Below are 19,057 nucleotides of genomic sequence, written 5' to 3' on the forward strand. Positions count from 1 at the left end.
GGTGTACCCTACAAGTTTAACAAAGTCAAAAACTTCCAATGCTTCCAGGTTTTCTTGTTCCACCATATTTCATAAATGTGACTGATGCTTTGTAATCAGACATTTATTCCTTAAATTCTGAGTTGCTGGTTTTCTTCCTGTTGATCTGGGTTTCTGTTTTCACATCGGGAGAGCTGAAATTAACCTGTTACTTTGCAGCCATCTTGGAAGTCCCTGAACTATAGAAATCATTAATGCCACATAGCCCAGAGCTATAAGGACCTCCCTTGCAGTTGTCATATCCAATGAAAGAAGGTTCTGAAAGTAATCCATCAAGAAAATAACCACCTTCTATAAGAAAAAATATTTAGAAGGTGTTGCTTTTTCAGCCAAGGAAAATCTGATTCTGAGATGGAATTAAGCAAGACTTCTTTAAGTGCAGTATAAATTCCAGCCTGGCTAGAAGGTCAATTACAAAGTCAAATGAGTCAGAAGAACTCTTGAATAGGAGTGCTAATAGGTTCATAGGTTCATAAGTTCATAGATTTGTACTAAGCTAACTGCCCTTGTGGGCCATTTTCACCCAAGCCAATTACCCCATGTGAGAATCAAACCCTGCACCTTATGCTTGTAAGGTAAACACATTAACCATTATGCCAACCCCCTGAGAAAATTGTCTGGATAAGGAAATATTTGAATAGTTTGAAGTCTGAAAAAAGACAGTGACAGGAGTTAGGCACTTTATGAATACCCCTATGGCAAGACCAAAGGCTAAAGAAGAAAACTGAAAAGGATATGAAGACACATAAAAACATAATAATTTCCTGAAATGCAAATAAATATAAATATGAAGATAAGCATCATTTAAATCCAAAGTCACCATGTAATCCTGAAGAAGAATCATTAGAATCAATGACAGAATTGTCAACGTTTTGAAACTTAGGACTTTCAGGAAAGAGTTAAGGAAGGAGAGATCAGATATATGTCTCCAAGTCCTCTCTTTTCTGAGAATCAAAAACATTCTTGAGTAAAAAACTGTTCTGTGTAAGTGAGAAGTAGCCAGTTCTATTGTACTCTGAAAAAAAAAGGTCCAAAGATGAGACAGGATACGATGATACTTGCTTTGAGAAGGCTGACGAATCCCTAAAGGATGAGAGAGTGCCTTCCAAGACATTTTGTATCCTCTCAGAAAGAAAGCTAGATAGAACCCATTTGTCTGATGTTGTCATCTAACAAATTGGCAGAGCGAGAGATAGCTTTTGAGATAAATGTATCCGAGGTAGGCTGAGGTGGGTAGAATCTGTAACAAGAGGCATATCATCACAAGACAAATTATTTTGTCCTGAATGAAAGGCTTAGATCCTCCAGAGACTTTTCTTGAAACCTCTGACGTCTCTTATCCTTCTGAGAAGATTTTAGATCCTTACACAGAAAAGGACCAGATTTAGAAGAATATTTTCTCTGAAATTTAGGCACAGGAGAAATAAATATTTGTTTTATACCCTGCATGACCTTACCTTTCCTCTGCAAGGATTTGAAAAGTTCTACAGCCACATAACCAAATATGTGCTGTCTATCCAAAGGAGAATGCAGCAGTTTAGTCCTGACACAATCAGGTAAAGGCAAACTCTACTGTCTGCACTGTATTATGTTGCATCTGACTTTGCTATAACCATTAATGGTTCCTCAGCAGGTGTTAAAGGAGGGAAATATACCCATCAGCTAGAGATCTTATGGAACAAATTTGTTAGTTGGTGCTGCACTAATAACCAGGGTACGTTCTGGGTTTCTGTACCACTGACTTTGCAATATTTGTGTGAGTCCGGCCTTTCATAGTCCTCTGTCAAAATTCATCTCTTGGCCATTTCAGCATGTTTACCTGTGGATCCTTCCATTTTATCACAGACTTTGGTCAAGCTTTTCTTGAAAGGGGTTTTTACATTTGCTCCCACCTAGAAAACAGGTGTTACCTGCATGGGATTTTAATTTGCTTTGGAACAGTTAACTTTGGCTCCTTGAATCCGTTCATCAAGCTGACCTGTGGTACATTACTTGGAAAACAGTGTTACTGATTTCTGTAACATCTGCAAGAAGAATGTTTGAGCAGCAAGCTCTTATGGTGGGTTAGCCCTATTTAGCATTTCATAAAGGTGGGGTTTCTTTGAGAACAAATCACCATTTTATAGCTAAAGTAGTTATCTTGTTCACATTAAGATAAACCACCTATCTCACTGTCTTCTTTCCAGATTCTAAAAATCAGGGAGAAAGGATTCTTCATACTCTGGACATGTGCAGGCTATTCAGATGTTATCTTGGCAGAACTAAATATTTCATTTCAGGAAAGCTGAGCAGCTGTTTATTTTCTATGAAGATAAAAAAGGGGACAACCTGTGTAAAGGCAGGCAATTTCCAAATCTTTGCCCTATGCTATTTTTTTTTTTTTTTTTTTTTTGCTATTCTAATCATATTAACACACTTACAGGTAGGGTCAATGCTCATTCTATGATAGCCTTAGCTTGTTCTATGGCTTTGTTTGGAAGGGGTAGACACTAGAAGCATTCTATAGCAGCTACTGGGTCCTATATACATATCTTTACAAATCACTACAAGCTAAATTCCTTTCTCAGGTCTAGAACAAGCTTTGCTAGGACCATTATCCAGTGTGGTTCAGGACCCTCATCCTTCTTTATCCCAATATGTGTAAGCAGCTCTGTTTTGCCATATAGGTTAGGCTACTGCAGCACTGATTTAAAAATTAACTTAGTACAGTTCTGTAAGTAAACTTTCCATAACAGCAGATGTTTAATTAGATCACTGCTGCAGTAGCCACTCCCACCCTCCATCCTCATTGTGTGCCTGTGTTCATGCTAGGGTACAGATTTGTATATCTGTTGTGATGATGCACCCCTCTTAGTCTCAGGCCAGCAATCAAGGAACCCTAATCCTCCACACTGACACCGGTGAGAGGTAGTTTCTAAACACAGGAATAATGGATTTATACAGACTTTCAAATGTAGCTCTCTGCATCCAACACAATTTTCCCCAAGAGCACACAAGGAACATGGTCTACTGAGTCTGAACCCTCTGTATCCCCAGATCCCAAACAAGACCCACCTTGGAACACTGTGTCCCAGTTCCAAGTATCGGGCACACACTTGAGTATCTGTACACTTCCTCCCCTCCTTTCTATCCATATTCCACCCCAGTGTAACCCACCTATCTCCCAACTGATTCATCTAATTTCTTCCAAACCCCAGCAGTATATTGTAGGTAATTCCTCTGCTATATGTACATATTTCTTCTCAAATCTATGTTACACTCTTGCATATACTTTGGGCAGCTCATCTACTAATTAGATGAATATCAGTTTTACTGGTTATGATATCTTTGTACATAAGTAACCAAATTCTTGTATATAATTAGCCAAATTCTTTCATACTAAATGATTTTGAATGTTACTAGACTAACTTGATCCTTCTGTTAACTTTTTTAAATTTGCTATTAAACTGTTGGCTATTGCTTCTAACACATGGAACTTTTTTCCCTGGGTCTCTGCTGAAAACGGGCTGCTACCCAGTCGGACCTTCATGGTAAACAAGTGTACAAATAAAAATAAATTAAAATCTGATTTTTCACACACACACACACACACATACACACAATTGTGAAAGGCTGACACAGATTCACCAGCTATGTACCCTCTCTCCAGAATACAGAGTAGTTGCCACCAACCAATTACTTTAAGGTTCTTACAAGGGGTAACCAATTATACTGTGTCAACCTAATACTGATATGAATGGTAGAGTGTGACTGAAGCAGTAAGGCTTTTTGGAGTGGCCACAGTGACACTGAAATAAGCACAGATACTCTCAAGATTTGAAAAATATTTACTAAAAGACCAGCCACAATGAAAAGGTATAAAAATATTTAATAATGGATAATAAAAATAGAAAACAGGAAAATACTTATGTTTAATTACAATAAACATCAGAGTTTTCAGTCACAAGAAATATAAAATAACAGATTTAGATAAAATCTTGCATGCAGAAAAAGAAATAATACTTTTCCTAACTAAACTAAAGAGAAACTGTCCCTAGTTAACTCACTTAATATCACAAGGCAAGATGTACTGCTGCAATGCTCACTTCCACAAGGCAAGATGAGATACTCCACACACTGAACTGTACAACTAACAACTAAGGAACGACTGTGATAACTGACAGGTTCCAAAGAAAAACAAAAACCAACTGCTGCTGCCAGAGTTCCAACATTCAACTGCTTATAGAATTACATCACATCTAGTCACCTGACTCTAGCACAGTTCACATTCAGAACTCTGTTAAGATTCTGTTGCAACATTTTTAACATTAGCAACTTTTACAAATACATTTTAATACAAGCATCTATACAAATCAGTGTGTTAGACAAATGACATAAGATTATTTGCAAAACTTCACCAAGCCGTGCTGGCATATGCCACACATGCATTGCTTTAGTACCCTGGGTACAGCTGACAATACATCACATCCCCCCTTGAAGACTCAAGCTAGTTTTTCAAGTGACCCTGGAAAAACATTGCTTGAGAGAAATGGGCCTGTCTGAGAACACATTAACTTATACCCTGTCTTGAAAATCCATCTACAATAGTATTGGTGTACTCTGGACTAGCTAATATAAGGGATCCTCCCAAAGCCCCTTTAAGCTTTTGAATTTCTTGCTCACAGACTAACGTATCTGGCCTGTTTTTCCTTGTCAACACTGTGATGGGAGCAGGTATTGTACTATAACTGGGAACTAACTCTGTCCCCATGAATGCCCTCACTTGCTTTTTGGTAATAGGGACAGGCAACACCTGAATAACTTCCACCTTAGCAGGTTCTGGCATAGTCTACCAATCCCCATTCTGTTGTCCTAGGTAAGAGACCTCTGCCATACCCACCTGACACTTACTGGGCTTAATGGTCAACCCTGTCCTTTGCAGTCTTCCCAAGACCCCACTGATATGTTGAGGCTTCATTATGTTAACATAGTACAGTTTGTTTTCAACCTTCCTGCCAGGTTTACCATATAATTCACTTCACTGACCTTCTCTACCACTTCAAAGTTTTCCTGCCAAGCTGCCTGCAGTTTATTGTGTCTGACAGGAATGAGCACCATAACCTGTTGTCCCACAGCACAGTCTCAGGCTCGAGCCTTCCTGTCATACAAAGCCTTTTTTTCTGTTGGGCAGCTACCAGGTTCTCCTGAGCCAAACCCATGAGCTCCCTAAGCCTTGTACTGAGGTTTAGGACATATGCCACAACAGATTCTTTGTGGGATTCACACTCACCCTCCTACACATCACAAATTAAATCTAAAGGCCCCCTCACCCTATGCCCATACATTAACTCAAAGGGTGAAACACCTGTGGATTCCTGGGGTACCTCCTTCTATGCAAATGGTAGATGGGGCAAATATTTGCACAATTCTTTCCTAAATTGGTCTGCAGATGACTATAGCAATGGCTTTTAGTGTAGAGTTTAATCTCTCCACAAGGCCATTAGTCTGGGGATGGTAAGGGGTGGTCTTTAGGGACTTCACCCCTGAATGCTTCCACAAAAAAGTCAGTAGGTCTGACATAAAATTGGCACATCTGTCAATCAATATTTCTCTTGGGAAACTTACCCTGCTGAAAATCTCCAGCCAAGCATTCACCACCTTCTCTGCCTCAGTGGAGTACAGAGCCATTGCCTTAGGGTATCTGGTAGCATAATGTACCACCACCAGGATATACTTCCTCCTTGTGGAACTTGGGATACTCGGAGGCCCCACAATATTCAGCTACCCTTTGAAATGGCTCCTCAGTCACAGGCAGAGGCATCAATGGAGCTTTGGCCTTTTCACCTGTCTTTCCTACATTTTGGCACTGCTAACACATCCTGCCAAACCCTGTTACATCCACTGCAATCCCAGGCTAATGAAAATTCTGCATAATATGACTCCTGGTACACTTTATAGCCATACAGCTTGCAAAAGGGATATTATGGGCTATGGCTATAAGCACCAGACAGTAGGGTCTAGACACTACCAGCTGCTGTATTACCTCAACCTCTAGCCCTCCCTCAGAGGTCTACTCTCTGTACAGTAACCCTTTATCCCAGTATATAGACTCACCTTTTCCTTGAGCACCAGGTGCCTCCTTAGCTTCTTCCCTCAAGCCTCGTAAGGTATGGTCCAAAAGATGTGCCTGTCGCAACTGCACTTTCATGACCCTTCCTAGCTCCCCTTCCACAGGAAGTCTAGTATCTTTTGACAACGGTGTCTTCTTGTCAGCCTGGGTAGTACCACTTACCTCTGTCCTTGCAGTCACTTTGTCCACAGGAACATCAGTGCCTGCCAGCAGCTGTGGTTCGCTTTCAGCTCACTGCTACAAGGGAGCTCCCTCCCTGAAATAACCACATCAGCAGCCCCAGCTTCAGACCTACCTGCTGTCTCCAAGCCTGACTGCATGTAACTGCATGCACACAAGGTACTACATTGTCAAAATCATTCCCTATTAAGACATATGCAGGGATATCCTCAAACACACCTACCTGCTTGTTCCCTTTTCCACCCTCCCATTCAAGGTGAACCCTAGCCAAGGGTATTTCAAATGGGGTCCTTCCTAGAGCTCTAACTGTTGTGGACTGCCCAAGCAAGTACTGCTCTTCTTTAACCATTGCAGGCTTCACAATAGTTATATCTGAGGCTGTACCTGTTGTAGCAGTGGCCTGTCTTTCATCCACTAAGATAGGATACAAATTTCAGTATTAGTTTGATACCCCTGTTGTCTACAGACAACTTAATACTGTTATGCTGTTTTTCCCACTTGCTAGCTCCTCACCTTTTGTTCCCCACCTTGCTTTAGTGGACATTTATATGCTACATGACCCCTCTGATTACATTTAAAACATCTAACCCCTAATCCTGGCCATGTACCTGAACTAGTGGCTTCCCCTGTTACTGATAGACTATGTTGGGGTGATTTAGGGTGCCCAACATGGGTTCCCTCCTATCCATGTACAGCACTGAGTATCCCTTTCTTGTGCAGTGATGACCTGTTGGCTAAGCAGAGATACCTTTTTCTCCCCAGCTCATCCAAAGAGTTACATTCTCAGCCTGCCAACCAGATTCCCATGTACTCAGGCAAAGTGCTAAGGGCTTGACCCTCACCAAAAGGTCTGCCAGCATTTCAAAAGTGGTGACTTGACACCCAGTCACCCACCTATGGAATTAACTCAGCAATATAATCATACACTTTCATCTGCCTTGCATCTATGCTCATGAAAATTTTTCTGTAAGCTTCAGGTGTTAACTTAAAACAGTCTAGTAAATATTGTTTGACTTTTTCATAATTTAAACATTTAGTATCAGACAATTTAGAAACAGCAGTTACAGCTTTACCAAGGAGTAAAGGGGTCAGGAACCATACCCTGAGCTCTTGGTCAACATCATACTGTGTACATATCCTTTCAAATATATGAATAAAACTATGAAAATCAGGATCATCTTTAAATTCTGGAAGAATTTTATCGACTTTTATTGCTTCTGAGGTTTGGTTACTCCTTTTGCTATCACCTCCATGACCCTGTCGAAGACTCAGCATCTCCTTCTCATGCTGGTGCTGCTTCTCCCTTTCTTCAGCCTCCAAGTGTTTGGCTTCCAGTTGCAGTCTCAGTCTCTCTTTGGTCTCCAAACATTTTACCTCCAATTCATGCTGACGCTTCCTCTCCCTTTCCTCAGCCTCCAAACACTGCAGTCTCTCTTCATTCTCCAGTTCAAGTCTCTTTAACTCCAGACTGACTTTTAAATCCTCTGAGGAAAAGGTGAATTGTCCTGTTTCTGAAGGCTGCACATCATATCACTGGACTAGCCTATCTCCCTGGTTGCTGGGCCATGATGCAGCTGTGATTAAGACTGAAATCATATCCTCTTTTGTCAGGTTTGCATGCACCAGTCCTCTGGCTTCGCACTCCTTTGCCAACTGGTTCTTTGTCAACTTGCTATAGTCTACTGCTGACATATCTTCCTGCTTTCCCTGACTAAACTAACAAAAATAAATGAAACTGTTGTGAGACTGAAACTCTGAATGTTTACCTTGTGGCTATTGAGAGTACTCACACCTTCAGTAACAACTGCTTACAGGCTACTGAAGTTCAATTAATATCCCACCACCCTGACACCAATAAAATGTGACAAATCACCCCTCTTTATCCTGGGTTGGTGATCAAGGAGCCCTAATCCTCACCACTGACACCGATGACAGGTGGCCGCTAAACAAAGAAATAATGGATTTACACAGAATTTCAAATGCATATCTCTGTGTCCAATACAATTTCTTCCAAGAGTACACAGGGACCACACTCCACTGAGACTAGACTCTCCATCTCTCCAGATCTCAAATAAGATCCAACCTGGAGCACTGTGAACCAGTTCCAAGTATCTGGCACACACACGAGTATATGATTTTTCATACACACACACACACACACACACACACACACACACACACACACACACACACACACACACACACACACACACCTGGGAAAGGCTTAGAAAGATTCACCAGCTGTATCCCCTCTGTCCAGATTACAGGGTAGTTATCAGCCAAATACTCTAAGGGTCCTACAAGGGGTAACCAATTATACTGTGTCAAATTAGTATTGATATGAATGGTAGAGTGTGACCGAAGCAGTAAGGCTTTTAGGACTGGCAACAATTACACTGAAATAAGTACAAGTACTCTCAAGATATTAAAAGTATTTACTAAAATACCAGCCACAATGAAAAGGTATAAAATATTTAATAATTTTTATTTATTTATTTAACATTTGTTGACCGGGAAAGTCCGACTAGGTTCCACAGAGCCTGTTTTCAGCAGAGGCCCGGGGAGGAATGCTCCAGATGCATGTCTTTAGAATGTGGGAGGAAACCGGAGTACCCAGAGGAAACCCACGCGAACACAGGGAGAACATGTAAACTCCACACAGAAGGCACCCAGCCGAGAATCGAACCGGAGAACCTCTTGCTGTGAGGCGACAACGTTAACCGCTGCACCACTGCGCCACCCTGTTTTATTAATAATGGATAATAAAACTAGAAAACAGGAAAATACTTTATTTAGTTATAATAAACATCAGAGTTTTCAGCCACAAGAAATATAAAATAACACATTTGGACAGAATCTCACATGCAGAAAAAGAAATAATACTAAACTAATCTCACGGTACTTTTCCTAACTAAACTAAAGAGAAACTGTCCTCAGTTAAACTCACTTAATATCTCAAGGCAAGATGTACTGCTGAGATGTTCACTTCCACAAGGCAAGATGAGATACTCCACACACAACTGTACAACTAACAGCTACTGAACAACTATGATAAGTGACATAGATCTTTTATGTCAGGTTCCAAAGAAAAACAAAAACAAACTGCTGCTGCTGCCAGAGTTCTGCCCTTCAGTTGGTTATAGAATTACATCACATCAAGTCATCTACCTCTGGCACAGTGGCACAGTTCACATTCAGAACTCTCTTAATATTCTGTTGCGGCATTTTTAACATAAGCAACTTTTACATTTTTAATATAAGCATGCATACAAATCAATGTGGCAGACAAATGACATAAGAATATTTCCAAAACTTCAGCCAGCCATGCAGGCATATGCCACACATGCACTGCTTTATTTCGTCTGGTACAGCTGGCAATACCTCACACTGTCACATCTATGCCTAATTTTATTTTTATCAGATCTGTAACCTCTTTTTACAGTTTGGAAGGAAGCCCTGAAGTGAAAGCTTTGAAGGGTTTGTAGCTTATGCAACCAGCATCCTAGGTGGAAGTTGGGCTGATTATTCTATCCTAGGCAGGACATTACCCATATAGTTTAGGCTGCTGAAGATGTGATTTAATTGAACTTCTACTTTTCTGGTAAATTTACGTACACAACTCTACCTTGTTCTTCAACACTGTGATTTCACCTGTCTGTGTAAGTGCTTAACAGTGATTTCGCTGCATATTGTTTAACACGAGATCAATTAAAAAGCAGTCATTCAGCCCAAGTGATTGATAAAATTGTATCCATGTTTGCCATTTGCATGGCTCTAATGACACATAATTTTTCAGCTACACAATTTTATATTTGGATTGACTTTCTTTATAATACAGGAAAAAAAGGCAATTCTATGAATATATACCATAGTGTGAAGGCCCCTTCTTTGCAAAGAAAAAAATATTTATCACGAGTAAAACTGAATATGATATCCTGAAGTTGTTAATATAGATAGACAACTAAATTATGTTTTGACAACATTTATTAACTTGTGGGGGATGCAGTCTGTAAATCGCAAAGCAAACTGAAATTAGAACAAATAAGCATTCAGTGTTGTCATGTGCAGCACATGGGGAGTTGAGATTTGGGCATTGCCATAATGATTAAGGTGTTTACCTCACACACTCAAGGTACAAGGTGTGATTATCACCCTTGAAAGAAATTTGATAGGCTTAAAATGGCCCAGAAAAAGTAGCTAGCCTAGTATTATAAAAAAAAAAAAAAAAAATGAAGGACAAATTTGCCATATGAACCCATAGGGGAGTCAACTAAATCCCAATAAGTTCTTAAAGAGCCTATCAATCAGACCAACCTTGACAATTTGACTAGGTAGCACCATAAAATATAGAAGGCAGCTAATTGTTGAACTGCAGCTCACTCACAATCATCTCTGTGTCACTGCTGGACAGAGGCACAACAAACTAATGGGCACAGTATTTTTTAACATAAGGGGTGGCGTAAGCCACAAAAACTCTGGCTAGGCTTATAAATGCCTCAGGGCATATAGCCTAGTATAAGCCTATGAACCTATGAACCTATGAACTCAACTACATTTCATTCAACAGCACTGACTAAACACCTCCCTAAAAGCCTGGAACTATCTGCAGTAAGTGTAGCAGTCTCACAGGATACTACACATAGCCCTTTGTCTGACAGATGGTGGTCCTACTGTTAGCCATAACACTATATTCACACTCATCTTAGCCCTAACAACTAGGCCTTGAATTAACATTACATTTATGTTGATAGCTGGGTTAGATTTAGAAAAACTGAGTGAAGGTTATGATTTAAATGAAGCATAATTTTAAAATGTGTCCATCCTCTAGTTCAGTTAAGATTAAGGTTTAGATTTAGTTAAGTTTACAACAGGGGTTGGGTTAAACTTGAAAAAGTAGCCAGTGGTGACCATTTGCACACACTTTGCTTTCTGCTGCTGCTTCTACCATGCTGTAACACATAGAAAATGTTGCACACAGAGATGTGTTATTTAAAATAATTGTCATAACCTAAATAAATGTTTTCCCTAGCACCAGTCTAATCAGACACTTAGTAAGATTAGGACTCTTATTAGAGTTATATTTATGATGGCTTATTCTGGCATAAACCAACAGTCAGTGTAAAATATATTGTTTAATGATGGGAGAAGACAACATAGCATATTTAGGGCTTCTATTAGGACTGCCCTATACATGTTGTGAGTATTTTCTTTCCTAGCTGTAATCTTTTATTTCATGACCTGTCTGCACCTGGTAGCATTTTTTTTAGTTAAATGATCATATACTTTGTAGTGATATATTGATGTGTTTTTGTTATATTTTAGTCTTGTTTGTGATACTCATGGGATATACCCACAGTTATGAACCAGATGCTGGCTCTTAGCTAGTGTCATGAAGTACTGTACCCACCTCCACCTTTCTTGACCATCTCTGCAGCCAGCTCCTCCTTAGTCTCAACAGGCACCTCCTTTACTGCTAATTCTGTCACTGCCACCAATGTCTGTCCTCTTTTGTACATATTAGCACCTCCTTCATGGCTAATTCTGTGACTGCCACCAATGTCTGTCCTCTTGTATGTGTTGGAGAAGTAGCATTTTGTATGATAGTGAACAGACTACAAATGTTTTACTGCATGTTACTGGGCTGTACTGCAGAGCACTCCTGGATACATATAAACAGAGAAAGCAGGCCTTAACCAGTCAAAAGACTGTACTTTATGGAATCTTTTTTCCATTGTCAACACCTTTATGCAAAAAAAAGCAGGAAAATACTTTCTGGGCCTTTTTTTCCTTCATAGTTAAGACCTTTTATACACAAGGAAGTGATAATTTTTTTTCCAAGTTTAAAGTGAGTTATAACAAGGACACCAAATCCTTGTATGAGAATGCAAATCCTCCAAGGCAAGTGACACATGAGTGGCCATATTCATGTCAGCAGGAGGTTCGCTGCAATTCCCTGGTTAAACCTGCTAGAACTGGAGTGGCCAAATAACACCGATTTTCTAATAGCTGCAGTACATGCTTTAAAGCTGAACTGTGTCTTCTATACTTTACACATTGTGCCCCCTTTCTGCAAATATTCAAATTGGCATTATCCATGCTGAACTCTGCCACTGAACTTGCTGCTAAGTTGCTCGATGTTGGGCAGCAGTTCTCACAATGAGAAATGGGTGTAACTGTGAATGCTAGCCATTATTGTCTAGGACGAGAACTAGTGCATGTTCATGGCATCAGATGGCACTGGCAGTTGCAGGGTGCCCAAGTGGTTCTCAAAGGAGAGCAAGATCTTTCTCTTTCAGCTTCATAGAGACAACAGGACCATTTACTGGGATCTCTTGCGAGGGTCCCCATTATAAGGTAGATGCCTAGCACTGGTCTCAGCAAGGCAATTACTGATGCCTCTGGTATTCCACAGACTGGAGAGCAGTGCAGGAACCATTACAGTGACCTGAAAAGGCACCATCTAGATCTTCTTTGCTGATGGAAAAAAAGAGGTTGGAATGAGGGCTCCTGAGATACACAGTAAGTGTTTTTTTATTCTGTCCTGCCAGTCTGGAGTTACAGTACTTGTGTATATCTCTATTTATTCCACAGCCCAGGAAGCTATAACAAAAAATGCCCAGTAGTAACTTAGGAAATCGGCCTGCCTTTCCAAGTAGAGGGATAAATATACCTGTTTTCTAATGAACAATTAGTGGTATACTTATCTGCTCCTCAATATAAGTATTGGACCCATCAGGCAATGGCAGACTTCTTGGGTAGTTTAATTATGGGAGATATCCTATCACCTTTTGGTTACTGTACATAGCCTGTCGGCTATATAAGTCATGTAGGCTACTGCGGGTCTATATTATAACATCGAAAGTTCAAAAGTTTGAATGTTATAATATCGACCCATTTCAGTCAAACAATCACAACATCGAACACTCAGAACAGGGAATTTTTTCCCTCTCCATGATTCCTACTGAGGCGAGGGCAACTGGTTTTACAGAGTATGCTCAGACACTTATTTACCATGACTCCTACTAAGGAGAGGGCAGCTGGTGTTACAGAGTTTGCTCTGACACATGCTCACCATGACCCCTTACTGAGTTAAGGGCAGCTGGTGTTACAGAATACGCTCAGACACTTACTTACCATGACTAATACTAAGGTGAGGGCAGCTTGTTTTAGAGTTTGCTCAGACATGTGCTCACCATCACTCCTACTGCGGAGAGGGCATCTGGTGTTACAGAGTTTGCTCTGACACATGCTCACCATGACTCCTACTGAGTTAAGGGTAGCTGGTGTTACAGAGCATGCACAGACACATGCTCACCATGACTTCTACTGAGACGAGGGCAGCTGGTTTTACAGAGTATGCTCAGATACTTATTTGCCATGATTCCTACTAAGGAGAGGAGAGCTGGTGTTACATAGTATGCTCAGACATGCTCACCATGACTCCTACTGAGGAGAGGGAAGCTAGTGTTACAGTTTATGCTCAAGCACATGCTCACCATGACTCCTACTGAGGTGAGGACAGCTAGTTTTACAGTATATGCTCAGACACATGCTCACCATGACTCCTCCTACTGAGGCGAGGGCAGCTGGTGTTACAGTGTATGCTCAGACACATGCTCACCATGACGCCTACCAAGGAGAGGGTAGCTGGTGTTAGTGTATACACAGACACATGCTCACCATGACTCCTCTTACTGAGAAGAGGGCAGCTGGTGTTACAGAATACGCTCAGACACTTACTTACCATGACTCCTACTAAGGTGAGGGCAGCTTGTTTTAGAGTTTGCTCAGACACGTGCTCACCATCACTCCTACTGAGGAGAGGGCATCTGGTGTTACAGAGTTTGCTCTGACACATACTCATCATGACTCCTTACTGAGTTAAGGGTAGCCGATGTTACAGAGCATGCACAGACACATGCTCACCATGACTTCTACTGAGGCGAGGGCAGCTGGTTTTACAGAGTATGCTCAGGTACTTACTTGCCATGACTCCAACTAAGGAGAGGAGAGCTGGTGTTACATATTATGCTCAGACACATGCTCACCGTGACTCCTACTGAGGCGAGGGCCGATGGTGTTACAGAGCATGCTCAGACATGCTCACCATGACTCCTACTGAGGTGAGGACAGCTAGTCTTACAGTGTATGCACAGACACATGCTCACCATGACTCCTACTGAGGCAAGGGCAGCTAGTTTTACAGAGTATGCTCAGATACTTATTTGCCATGATTCGTACTAAGGAGAGGAGAGCTGGTGTTACATAGTATGCTCAGACATGCTCACCATGACTCCTACTGAGGAGAGGGCAGCTGGTGTTGCAGTTTATGCTCAGGCACATGCTCACCATGACTCCTACTGAGGTGAGGACAGCTAGTCTTACAGAATATGCTCAGACACATGCTCGCCCTGACTCCTCCTACTGAGGCGAGGGCAGCTGGTGTTACAGTGTATGCTCAGACACATGCTCACCATGACGCCTACTGAGGAGAGGGTAGCTGGTGTTAGTGTATGCTCAGACACATGCTCACCATGACTCCTCCTACTGAGAAGAGGGCAGCTGGTGTTACAGTGTATGCTCAGACACATACTTACCAAAACACCTACTGAGGAGAGGGTAGCTGGTATTACAGAGCATGCTCAGACATATGCTCACCATGATTCCTACTGAGGTGAGGATAGCTAGTCTTACAGTGTATGCACAGACACATGCTCACCATGACTCCTACTGAGGGCAAGGTAGCTGGTGTTACAGTGTAGACTCAGACATGTACTTACTGTGACTCCTACTGAGGAGAGAGCAACTGGCTGAGTCTCACCATCCCTCTTCTCCCCTCGGCCCCATCAGCTACTGCAGGTGCCTGAGCTACTAATCAAGCTTGTGTCACCTGGGTCATAGTCAAGGTTTTTTCCCTCTTTGCCAGCAAGGTTGGCTGTATGACACCTCTTTGTTAAATTCCTTGTTTACAGTGACAAGAACTGGTTATAGCTAGTGGCATTAAGAAGCTACACAGATTGTGCAAGTTCATTTTAAGTAGTTTAATAAATCTACTAAATGTGACATGACTTAATACATAATAGGTTCATAGGTAAATACTAGGTTGTCATTCTGCAGACTATTACAAGCCTTGTAAATAACCAGAGGTCAGAATCAAGCCCTGTACCTTGTATCTGTGAGGTAGAACCTTAATCATTACAGAATGGGCATTTTTTTCAGTTTCTGGGACATGACTAGGGAGTGTAATTTATATATTTATTTATATTTGTTTACTGGGGAAGTGCACTGATCTCAACTGATTAATTTAAAACTAAATTAATTGTAAAACAAATCTATATCAGAAAGTGAGCATACCCTTTAAGGACCTACTGGGTCAGTATTAGTCTGGGCATACCCTGGGCTTATCCTCTTTGGAGCTACAGAAGTTGCCATCAGCATGGCTTGAGTCTTCTGGTGAGTGCTCCTTTACTCTTTGGAGGCCATACCTTTGGAACTTTCTACCTGAATAGTTAAAAATTACCCTGATGCTAAATGGAATTGAATGGTTTCTTGTTTAATCTTGATTTTGAAGTTTATGTTGTGTATACTCTTGTATGCTGCTTTATTTTGTTAGGTTTATTGTTGTTTTTTTTTTTTTTTGCTATTATATTATTTGTTACATATATTTATGATTTTTTATTCTTGCTTTGGTGGCACTTACATCTTAAGATGATTGCATGGGAGATGGAGTCACCAGTATTTTTGTGATTACTGAGAAATTGTCTTGCAATATTTTTGAATACCTTTAAAAGATACACCTGTGCCTTGCCAAAAAGAGTTGTTACTGGACACTGTCTTGACTTTGAGAAAATGTATTACTGCAGGCACTATTAGTGTGTGTGTGTGTGTGTGTGTGTGTGTGTGTGTGTGTGTGTGTGCATGTGTGTGCGTGTGCGTGTGCGTGTGTGTGTGTGTGTGTGTGTGTGTGTGTGTGTGTGTGTGTGTGTGTGTAGACTGCACAGTGCCTAAATGAAAAAGGTTATGGGCTAGAACAGAAAACTGATTAACAGTAGCCCACTAAGATAAATGTTGGCAATGCTTTACATTCATGGTGACTCCTTTTTTCTTTCTTAATGGAGTGCAATAAAATTGTGGCACTAACCAATGTTCAGCACTAACTTAGATCCTTAAGAAAATATTCTCCCCTCTTAGATAATTTTCACTTTTTGTATAAAGTTATCCTCTGATCTTCACTGATAAAGAAGTGCATGTGATGAAAAAGCCAGTATAGCTGAATTATGAACTTAACCCACAACTGGAGAGGTGTAGGTTCTGGGCAAGGCATGAGAGATCCCTTCTCTATATCTCCCAGCACATGAGAGTATTGCTTTTACATGTAGAAATTAGTGCTAAATTAATCAACCCACAGGCTGATTCATAGACAGTGAGGGAGGGCATCCATCTGTGCTGCCAGTGACATGGGTTTAAGAATGCACTTAGTGCCTCAGATGGGTCAATCTGGGAGATAAAATGTGGTGGCTACTAGCTGGGTCTACTCTTCAAAAGGGAGGTTGTGGAGCTTACCCTCACCTGCACAATTTCTGCTGGAGACCAGAGTCTTGAAGACTGCACTCTGTAAAAGATGGTGGGTGAGAAGACATCCTGTGCAAGATGCCTGGGTGTTGGCTTAATGTACAATGATATCCTGTTGCACATCCTGCTCTCATTCTGGAATTCTGAAGGGTGTCTCACAAGGGTAACTCCCTTCATCCTGCCCATGACTCCTTATCTCAGTCCTTACCCCCCAGCCTTGCAAGTAGCCATAAAACTCAGCCCTTCTCCACCTGCTGATGTCAAGGCAGCCCATCCAGTGAATGGTTATATCCAGAATAACTCAGTACGGAGCTATGGAGATACTGGGAGAGGATGGGGGCACTTGAAAGAAGGTCTGAGACAGATGAATCAAGTGGCAGATTTGGAGGGCACATAAAAATTTAACCAACCTGTCCTCATTTCTCACCTTGTTGATGAATTCAAACTTCTCATACAAAGTTTGTTGGATTGTTAAGCTGGCCCAGACAGAGTGAATAAATCAAAAGGGACATTAAGGCTAACTCAGCTGTACCTGGATTACCAGGGATTATGGGATTTCAGAGCAGAACTGGACTAGTGGGATGAGCTATTCCCTAACCAGTAGAGAATGCAGTTCCCACATGAGCAACATTAAAAATTAATTCAGAGATTTGCACATCAGGCAAAGAATAGCAAATAGCAGACAACGCGGTAGGAACAGCTGCATTAGTTTGCATGTGAAGACCCTGGGAAAGAGTTTGAATGAAACTAGTGGTGAATGTTCATCAAGGGCCTTGCAGCCTGCAAGTTTTATAATGTCACCAGCAAAATTTACATGACTGAACCTTTCAACAATTTGTTTATTTGTGATTCATGGCAGCTTAAAAATGCAGGGTTATATAATACAGGCTCAAATCCTACAAAGCCAAAATTAAATAAAGCTCATGCTTTTATTATCATACATTCTATATTAGTGCTAGGTATTCACTTAGTACCCATTTATTATTTGTGTTGAATTGTCACATTAGATATTGTTTATTTTTAATTAAGCTATCTAGAAGCAAGTTATCTCATCTTCATAGGTAATATTGACTGTTTTAGCAAAGAGGAAGACTCAAAGCTGATTAACTGACAACACAGGCCACTAATTGGAAGGTATTGGGAAACTCACTATGTACATTTAAAGTATGACAATCTGAGAAATTTGACTGTCTCATTTCTCCACAACACTAACAGTATAAGACCACTGAAAACTATATAACAACAAAAATAGCTTTCTAAATTTTCTGTGCTATGTCCATATCACAGTAGTCTACTGTTGAGTATAATCTGCCTTCTGATGCATTTTTTGTCCGTGCTGAAAACTCTAAACTGTTGTGTGATTTACTTCACTTAATTCTGTCATTTTTCATATTTTTCTTAGAGAAGTACAGTATTCCGATGTCTGCGCTTCTTGGAGAGAGCTGCTCCAAAGGTAACCAACCCCTACACTCTTGCGTTGATGGCCTATACTTACTCACTTGCTGGAAATAGGAAGACACGGAATCATCTGCTCAGACATTTGCATTCAATAGCCATTGAGAAAGGTAATTTTTCTTTAATTATTAATTTTATAATCTTCAAATCACCTACAGCCACTAACTATCCTAATATTCCTGCCCCTAATGCAATTGCTGTAGGAAAGCATTTCTCATAAGCAAATTCATGCACAAAGGTTGACAGCTGGACTCCATTAATCTGTATTGTAAAGGCCTCAACATTTAATATGCAGTTGACAGAATTGAAAGAAAGATATTTAATCCTTCAGGATTGCTACATGACAAAATTAAACTATGGTTTCAGGGATTCACAATGAAATATGAAGAAAATGTGAGTCTTCAAGTAATATGAGGTCAGGGGACTCTAAACAAGATGATTTCTGGGAGATACTAATCTGTGGAAAATACAGTCATAATATTAATAAGATAGTGGTAAAGTGGACATGCACAGTGTGAAAATAAGTGAGTTTTTGTTTACATGGTGTAACAGAGTAAGGGTGCTCTTTGCAGCTGTTAGAACTCTCAATGCTTGTCTGTTGGATTACTTTATTTTTGTCTTGGACTGGAATCTGGACTGCTGGCCTGGTGCTGAGAAGAAGCTTCACTGACTCATCACTTGGTGATATAAATATTGAGGTGG

General features: G+C 40.7%; 1 protein-coding gene across 1 annotated transcript in view; it reads left to right on the top strand.

Annotated features, from left to right (window-relative positions):
- Positions 1–18,575, top strand: part of LOC122808163 (alpha-1-macroglobulin-like) — a 404,161-nt gene extending 385,586 nt beyond the window's left edge. The window contains exon 9 of the mRNA XM_044079136.1: positions 18,303–18,575. Within this exon, the coding sequence (XP_043935071.1) occupies positions 18,303–18,575 (273 nt within the window). The remainder of the gene's footprint in view (positions 1–18,302) is intronic.
- The last annotated feature ends 482 nt before the right edge of the window (positions 18,576–19,057 follow it).

The sequence above is a fragment of the Protopterus annectens genome, chromosome 8.part0 (genome assembly GCF_019279795.1).
Source record: "Protopterus annectens isolate FY-2018-M chromosome 8.part0, PAN1.0, whole genome shotgun sequence".
Taxonomy (NCBI): Eukaryota; Metazoa; Chordata; order Ceratodontiformes; family Protopteridae; genus Protopterus; species Protopterus annectens.